General features: G+C 33.3%; 2 protein-coding genes across 3 annotated transcripts in view; one reads left to right on the plus strand and one right to left on the minus strand.

Moving 5' to 3' along the window:
* Positions 1-827: 827 nt before the first annotated feature.
* Positions 828-2,346, minus strand: LOC108762206 (uncharacterized). The gene is made up of 3 exons (XM_018509109.1): positions 2,245-2,346; positions 1,261-1,439; positions 828-1,075 (listed from the first exon to the last, which is right to left on the minus strand). The coding sequence occupies exons 2-3, from the start codon at positions 1,361-1,363 to the stop codon at positions 828-830; spliced, it is 351 nt and encodes a 116-aa protein (XP_018364611.1). The 5' UTR covers positions 1,364-1,439; positions 2,245-2,346.
* A 2,834-nt stretch (positions 2,347-5,180) lies between these two features.
* LOC108762208 (colorectal mutant cancer protein) overlaps positions 5,181-9,242 on the plus strand; it is a 111,318-nt gene continuing 107,256 nt past the window's right edge. For both annotated transcript variants that reach the window (XM_018509113.1, XM_018509114.1), the window contains exons 1-2: positions 5,181-5,873; positions 8,735-9,151. In XM_018509113.1, coding sequence (XP_018364615.1) covers positions 9,042-9,151 — 110 coding nt within the window. In that variant the 5' untranslated portion in view covers positions 5,181-5,873; positions 8,735-9,041. The remainder of the gene's footprint in view (positions 5,874-8,734; positions 9,152-9,242) is intronic.

The following is a 9,242-nucleotide window of genomic DNA, read 5'->3' on the forward strand; positions in this document are numbered from 1 at the left end:
CCAGGCACGACTTTGAATAGTCGGGATGAAAAAAGAAAGAGGACGTAACCTCTAGGGTTACTCACACGACTTTGAAGCGTGTCTCCGCCCTATCGTAGGGCTTCGAGGGTTTCCGTATACCCACTCGCTGGGTATATAAGATTAATCTCAGCGGTTTTTCTTTGCATGCCCACTCGTGAGTATATGAGACCAATCTCAACGGTGTACTCTATATACCCACTCGCTGGGTATATGAGATTGATCTCAGCGGGTTTCTCTAGATACCCACTCGTGGGAAGCAACGAGGTTAACCTCCACACACGATTCTGAAGCGTGTATCTCCGCCCTATCGTAGGGCTTCGCAACTTTCTTTCCACCCTATCGTAGGGTTTCGCAATGTGTCAAACACAATTACTATTACGACAATGAATTGATCAAGAATTCACGGCACGTCTCGGACACTTTGTACGCACGAGGTTTTCGCAAAAAGCTAACCATAAGAATAATGGCCGCTCACCCTTCACTTCCGTGAGGGAAGACAACAGCGCCCGGAAACCGGGCGAGTAGCGCTACTAGACGGGCGTGCAGCGCCACGAAATAGAGCGTGCAGCGCCATACAGACGCCATGCGTCAAGGCGTTGAGGAAACGCGCGCATGCTCCACAGCGTGCCTCCACGCGCGAACTCTGAATAACGCATGAATACGTAACAAATTTTCTTATACATTCTCTTTAAACTTGACATTTTATTTTGAACTTGTACACAAGAAACGTTGTAATTTGAATTTTTCATTTCAAAAGCAATTTCAGACCATATTTTATTATGACGTTTTTGTTCACTATTGAAATCCTATTCCCTTTCACGAAATAATTCTAAAAACAGCATGACAGCTTTCTCTGGCCAAGTAAATGTTTCTTTTGCATCATCAACTTCTTTTTGATTTTCCTTATTGTCAGTATCATCGCCTTCAAATGCTTTAACAATTTCCAGACTCTCTAAATTTTCATTACTATAATTAGAATTAGCAAACTGTTGAATTATAATAGCACTTCTTTTTTCTGTTTCTTCAGCAACTAATTTTTTAAGTATATTTTCATCTAGAAATCAACAAGACATAATTATTAAAGTGTTTAAAAGAGAGAGAGAGAGAGAGAGAGAGAGAGAGAGAGAGAGGGAGGGAGGAAGAAAGAAAGGAAGCAAAAATATTCGAAAGTAAATCCTAATATTCTCAGAAGAGTACTTTTTCTTTGTAAGTTCAAAAAATTTCCAATAACCAACTTACCTCCATTCATTATTCGGTTGTATTCGTCAGGTGATACCTTAAGCGTATATAATTCTTCCTTTTCGCCGTACAGTATTGGAACTTCAATTTTATTATCTGCCATTTTCCAATTTAATCTTAATTCAAGTAGGCAAGTAGAGTAGCTACGGTATCTAAGTATTTTTCTTTACAATTTTATTCTGCAGGAAGAGAAAAATAAAACATATTTATTTTCTAATATTTTAGAAATAGGTATTAAACATCCTTTTTGGACCAAAATGTCCAAAAAGGATGTTTAATACCTATTTCTAAAATATTAGAAATTTAACAAAAATTTTACAGATTATTCTTACATATATGTTCAGACACTTATAACAAAATCCACAATCAATTCACAGTAAAGCAACTTGAGTTATAGAGTTTAGTTGAAAGTTATAAAGTTTAAAATATAAGGACTTTAAGGTTAGATTTGGAATACTGTCACTGTCAAAAATTTTTCATTTTTTCAGAAATAATTAGTAATAGAAATTCAAAAGTACATTTCTGCATTTTAGTTATGAGAGTAAATGATAAGATTCTGTATACAATCTTTATTATTCAAACTATATGAAAAGAGCACATATTCGTTAAAATCAAATTTCGGGAACTTTTGTTACAATTATACATTACAATTATACAAAACATCCTTAAAGTCCATTATTTTGATTTTCCTCTACCTATCTCATAAGGATATGACTAATGTAAACTTAACCTCTATCATAATCTACTACTTTATATTCAGGAATTTAAAACAATATGAAAAATAGCGGTAATATATCGGTATTTTTCAGAGACTAAAAACCAATATTTTATAGCGGTATACGAAAAACCGAGATCCAAATACCAGTATTGGACGTTAAATACCGGTATTCAACCGAGAGTATTATATCGTATATATATTATATAATATATGTATATATGACATGTTAAAAAAAATTCGTTGGGTATTGTGAGCGTTCTACTTACTTATCTTTAATCCTTACCATTACGTGATTTTGAGAAAACTCGCCCCAGTCAAACCACCATGATTTCAGTTTCGCGCTAAAATATGTTGAATGCATGAACTGCATGAACTGCCTCAGCTCGAGAGGTGAGGCACTTCATGCGGTCGCATGCAAAATACACATGGATAACATCGTGCGAACTGCTGGTTTGAAGTGAAAACAGGCATGTTTGACATTGAGTTGTGAAAATGATGACAAGATATTACAAATGTGCCTTTTTTTCAATGCGCCCAGCAATTCGCACGATGTGTCCACGCATCGATAATTTTCTCGTAGGATAAAAAAGTGGTATCAACTACTCTAATTCACCCTGCTATGTAGCACGTACCTGACAAATAGAATTAATTATATCCTATGTGGAAAAGTTCCATCCCAAATTTTACTTCTGTTTTATTTGCAATATGTGTAAAATCTAATCGAAATAGATAATTTAGCAAATTGGAATTATAAACTATCATTTGTGATAACTTGGACGCTCGCTTAAATTCTATCAAATGGACATAAAAAATTAAGACGTTATTATAAAACTTTAATTTATTAGTTAAATTTTCAGATATTAAAGAAACAGTTACGAATAACTAAAAAATAAATAATTAAAACTAAAGAATAAAAAAAAAGAATATTAAATATTAACACGGGGTAACAAAATTAAAACTTCTTAAAGTTGCTTTAAAAAATTTTTATTAATTTTATAGGAATTTGTTGATACAAATTCGAAAAAAAATAATGTCAAATTTGCTCCATCACCCACAATTCTTTTATAACGTTATTGATGTTTTCATACTGTACTATTTATAACTGAAGGAAACTAGTAGAAAAATTGACTCATAGGATCTATTTTATATATATTTATTTAAATATATTAAATATATATGTTTTAACAGTTTACAATTATTCACAAAAATTGTTCATGTTGATTATTTACATTTAAATCTTATGTAAAAGGCTTAGTAGGTCCTCCTTCTTTTGCGAGAGTAGTTGTGTCTGTAGATTTTCCTTCTCTGTCCGGCTTTTCGATTTTTACGGTGCAGCATCCAACAATAATCTCCCATTTTCGAAGCGATATATAAGATTTTTTATCGCTCTATGATAACTAAATTTGGACAGCGCATTATTCGTATTCAACAGACAAAAATACAATACAACAAATATACAATTATATAATAATACAATTATATATGAAATAAGTATATGTATACCATTTTCTTTCTTTTCTGTAATGTCTCTGCGCATAAAGAAAAAGTAGTAAGAATAAGAATTGAAAAATAAATAGGAGGATAATTTTAGCACTGCTGTTTTTTCTTAATTCGAGAAAATGAAAAGAAATTGCTTATATATTATGATATATGTAGGGGAGAGTTGTCTAAATCAGAACTATTTGCAGTTTTTGCTCTCTATAAGGCTTAAATAAAGTCCGATCGTAAAATCGAAAGTGCCATTGGAAAGATTTAATTCCCTTCATTGTTGCTTCCGACCAATTTGACGTATCTCTCATCTGTGTTGAAGTATAATGGAAAATTTAAAAACGCTTTTTCCGGTCCGAATCGAAAACTTTTGTTTTTATGGATTTTTAGATAGAATTTTAAAATATTTTAATGTATTTTTTTTAGTATTGAGTAAAAACGAGCAATTTGACAGTCAAAGACATTTTTTCGGAAAAAGAAATACTGACTGTTTATATTATTAGAATTAAAATCAATAAAACTCAATTAATCTGACTCTGATGACTCACATGATATTTTACTGATTTACTTACTTCCTAGCAAACATGACTTAGTACTGTTATATAATTTTTTTGTCATAATTCAGATGTCTCTGTTTTATAACAAAATAGCTTTATACCATAAACGAGATATCCTGATATAAATATGATAATTTTGTTACATGTCTTTGTTATATATTTAGCACATAACATAATTATGTAAATTAAACGTAATTAAGTTACATCCATATACCATTCTATGAATGAGACATAACAAAGTTACATCTTTATACCACTCTATGAATGAGACATAACAAATACAAAATACATTTACATCACTAAGCTATAGTGAAAAAAGATGTAAATAATTCATATTTCGGTTACATCTGCAGAAATGTATACTGTAACAGTATCACTAAAATTATATCACTAAAATTATGAGACTGTACTTTTCTAAAAAATTACATCATTACAATATAACATAATTTCATAAATCATACATCACTTTTTTAGTGTTCGAGCATATTTTATTATATTTATTTTTGCACATTGAGAAAAGTGGCTTTGATATACAAACATATTAAGGGACAACAAATGTTATAAATTGATAAGAAAATGATCAAGTATTATTGCAAATTATTTCTCATTATTCGTCAATATAACAAATAATCAAAATAATCAGTATCGCTAGCAAACAAAGTCTATCCAAAAGATATTACAGGTTAGGTTCTATACAGTTTGCTTAAACTACATAAATTCTTAGGGATTTAAAATTCTAGAATTTATTTTTACTTTCTTATAGTCTCGATACTATTTTATTTACAGCCAATAGATCTATAAAGATATACTTGACGAGTAAATACTCAATTATAATTAAATATATAATAGGATATGATTCTGAGAAATTGCTTTAATTTGAATTCAGAAAGAATAAATTCAAAGTTTATAAAGTTAATACTGGATACAAGTCTCCATCTTTGAAATTTGATAGGAGCTTTAAAAATACTAAATAGTATCGATCGTCGGTGATTGTAGCAGTCGATTATAGATCGACTGAGTCAAGGTTCCATCATAAATGCGAGAGTTATTGATAATTCTATTACGATACGCGAGATGTCATCGCAATCGACCGGCCGGAGTTTTTTGACCGCGGTGGGCTCAATCGATAGTTTTTATCAGTCGCGGGTCGCGGACAAGACCGATGGAGTAACCTATGAGTTTAGTTTTAAGGTTAGGGTTAGTGACTCGGTGACACCGTGGTAGACGCTAGTCTGCGGAGTTTTCGGTGCGCGAAGGAACGAAGAGAAGCGAACACGCCGGAGCATCTCTCCCTACGGTCGTGTCAAAATCGGGAGGAACGTTTCGCGAGATCGGTCGTCGTCACGAGTGACAAATCGAACAGAAAAAAAAAAAGAAAAACCGGCAAGGCGCGCCGCCGCGATTCCTTAACGGATTTCTGTTTATATCGGCAATCGCGAGACCGCGGGTGGCATCCGCCGCGCGCGTCCAAAAATAGAACGGCGCCTGCCGCGCGTCGACGAAAGGAATTCCTCTCTCCCGTGAACGAGAGGAGGATTGCCCTCTCGGATTGTCTCGGAATCCTGGAGACGGACGCGCCGATGACACGAGACCGAAGCGCGTGACGTGACAACGTGCCGCGATAATCCCTCGTCCTCCTCCTCCACCGCTCCATCTCGCTCCTTGGCTTCGAAATCCTCCCGACCGCTTCTCGCGACCGACGAATCTGTTGCTGACCCGCGTTCCGCGTACCGTCGACGCTGAACCGCGATATCGAATGTCTGATTTCGCTGATTTCGCTATCGGCGCGAGTTCGTCTTCTCACTTCCCGATCCGATTAAGAAAATAAGGTCAGTCGAGATAATGATGAGGTGAGTATACTGTTATCAAAGGAATAATGGTAATCCAATCCTGTGTGAGTTAAATAACATTTATTATTTGTAACTTTCGCGTCTATCAAAAAGTAAATCAATCCATTTTTGTGCTCAAATTGCTTGTGTAACTTGTGTTAGTTTCAAAATAAATAACACCTATGTTAACGTATACTTAATAAATAATAAATTAAATTTGAATCAAATTTAATAAAATTATTAAATTGTTAAATTGTTAAATTGTTAAGGAGGTCGTACGGCAAATGCAATATGTTAAGAACTACTTGAAAAAATTACAGACTATTCTAAATTGCTTTTAATAATAATACAAAAAAAAATAGAGACAGTTGACCATCTGGATCAAAAGTTATTTAAATAAATAATGATATTTTTTTAATTTGTACTCTAATATAAATATATGAAAATGTATTATAAAATAATGATAAAAATCTCAATTTTTTTATATAAATACTTTATGAATTCAACAATATTTATGTAAAGTTACCTTGAGATGCAGACATTAATTGTTCAGTAAATAAATAAAATTTGTTATTTGTTATAAACTAATGGTGAATCTCAATGAAACTTTGCATAAGTCATGTTTAGTACTTAATATATTTATATAAAAATATTTAGATTTTTCTTATTTTTTTTTGTTTTAACAATTTTTGTTTATAACAATGAAACTAATAACAAATACATTAAATAATCTATAAAAATGTGTTGCTCAATAAAAGCAGAATGTTATTAACACAACTTTCACATACATGTGAAAAATACATGTATGTAGTTTGTTTAAAGCGTCAAGACACGGCAGAGTGTATTATGCCCTTACAACCTCCTTAAATCGTTAAATTGTTTAAGGTTGGGTTGTACCTTTCGATAAACTTCAGCTCACTGAAGTGACTAACTTTATTTATCCAATTACTCTTTTGTTTACCAATAGGTAAATTATCATATAGTTTATCTGAAGATGGAATAACCAGCCCTAACTCCATTAATTTACAATTAATTAAATTAACGTTATATTGAGTAGGAATCAATAGCGAACCTATAGAAATGATTAAAAATAATTTAAATTGAGTATAATTTAAATTATGAATTTAATAAGTGTAGATTAATAACGTCCATTTCTACTAATGTAACTTTAATCTCTCAGTTTTACTTTTTATCTTATTCTAATTCTAAGAATTAGAAAAATATAAGGAGTAAATTAAAGCAAAATTAAAGTTAACTTACATTCGTTGAAATGGACACGAGTCTACTCTAAAAAGTATTGATATCGATTTAATCATAAAGTAAATGTTAAATATAATACTTACCATGTTGGTATAAACATCAACATAATGTGGATTTAATACTATGTTGGTATTAAATTCTCATTGTGTTGGTATTGATTGATATAAATACCAGTGTGATTTTAACATATTGGTTTTAATATATTGATGTTAAATCATTTAAATCATAGTGTAAGTCTACACCCATGTTTTTTAGGGTATATCCTTATCTTCATTAACTTCTTACGGGACACAGCTTTTCTTTGTTTGTAAGCTCAAAGATAAATCCAACTAGACTCACGTCTGTAAGTTTTCCAATCAACTGGACTGTTTGAATAGATTTTGCAAAGCGTCTGCTGACAAATTTTGTCAGCAGGAAGGTTATAAATTTGATGCAGAATCTTTTATATTAGATTTATCAGATACTAGCGACAGAATACAACGAATATATAACAGAATTTGTTTACATGAGTTGATGGCAAATCGGCGGCAGAAATTGAGCACAGAATCTGCGTTCGACAGATTCTACTCGATTTCTGTCGCCAATCTGTTATCAAGTTATATCGACAGACTTTGCTAGTAGAATAAGAGTTTAAAGCGAACACAGATGGATAGAATCTGCTGTATTTTTCTGATCAAATTTGCTTTCAATTTGCTAGCATTCTGTGGTCAGTTTGCTCCAGCTAAATTCGAGGAGCTGATTTTAGCGCTATTTCGTTTCTATCCTTGTTTTATGTCTAATGAACGATAAAGACAGAATGACACAAATAATAGTAATAACGTCTTCTCGAACGCACCCTTATTGTGTCGGACAGTACGAAATACACTGTTGAATCCATAGTGTCAAATTTAATTTAAATTAAATTGCCACTATATATAGTGTCAAATTTAACCTACACTGTTAGAAATGTAACCACGAGTTTCTTTACATGTAAATAAAGCTCGTAATTATGAACGAAATTAAAAGTAATAAATGATTTAAAAATTGAGTTACAGTAGTTACTTAAATATAATGAACGTATACATTAAATTTATGAAATTTGATGTACTTTTAATAAAATTTTATGACTAAATTTCATAAATTTTCATGAGAAATACATTAAATTTTATGTACAATTCGCGCAATTAATGCCTTCCTACCCTATGACATCGGCATCGCGTTTACCTTCTTGGTCGTTTATATACGTTCATGGCCATAATCGAACGAATCGGACCAGCTTATAGAAATTGGAAAAACTCGCGTATTTCGGCTATGAACGTAAAAATAACCGAGAAGATAACACGCAATGCCAAAAGAGGATTGGAAGGCATTGATTGCGCATGTACATGTACACAAATATACTTTTTAGTTATAAATACATTAAATTTAATGTAATGTCATGAAATAAGTTCAAATTGTGTAACTTAAAAGTTAATGAAATTTAGGAACATTTCTAACAGTGTAATTTAAACTGTTTAATTCCATTGTTTTAAATATAAAATACCGATATATTGCGTAGGAGCAATGGCGACTCACAAGTTAGATTAATTTGACGCTATGAATTCAACAGTGTGTTTAATAATGCATTCATTTTTCTATTTCAGCGCTGTCGCGCGATATTTCTAGTCGTTTCGCCACGGTGATGCATTGAGGCCTTCCGCGCGTGCGGCACGCGTCGTCGCGCGTCGCAAAATAGAGACGCGCGGGAGAGCATTTGGGTATTCCCCGTATTCCCAATCCGAGAGATCCTCGACAGGCGCGAGACTGCGCCGAGCACGAAATTGACACTCGCGGGAGGCAAGGTCGGACAAATGAGGCGTCGCGTGGCGGACGACGACGCGAGGCGATCGGCAAGGATACCGATGACCGTTCGTTGTTGCGAAACGGCTGTGCGTGGGCCCCAGTGAGAAGATGTCGCAGACTGCGGATGCTGAAAGCGAGACGGGCTCCATTTGCGACGAGGAACGTGTTCGTAAACTGTTCCAGGCATGCGACGGCGACGGCGATGGCTATATCGACAGGTGAGCGAAAATCATTCCGAATAATATATACTTAATACATCGAAGAAAGTACTCTCTCTCTCTCTCTCTCTCTCTCTCTCTCTCTCTCTCT

Source organism: Trachymyrmex cornetzi, unplaced genomic scaffold (assembly GCF_001594075.2).
Source record: "Trachymyrmex cornetzi isolate Tcor2-1 unplaced genomic scaffold, Tcor1.1 scaffold280, whole genome shotgun sequence".
Classification (NCBI taxonomy): Eukaryota; Metazoa; Arthropoda; class Insecta; order Hymenoptera; family Formicidae; genus Trachymyrmex; species Trachymyrmex cornetzi.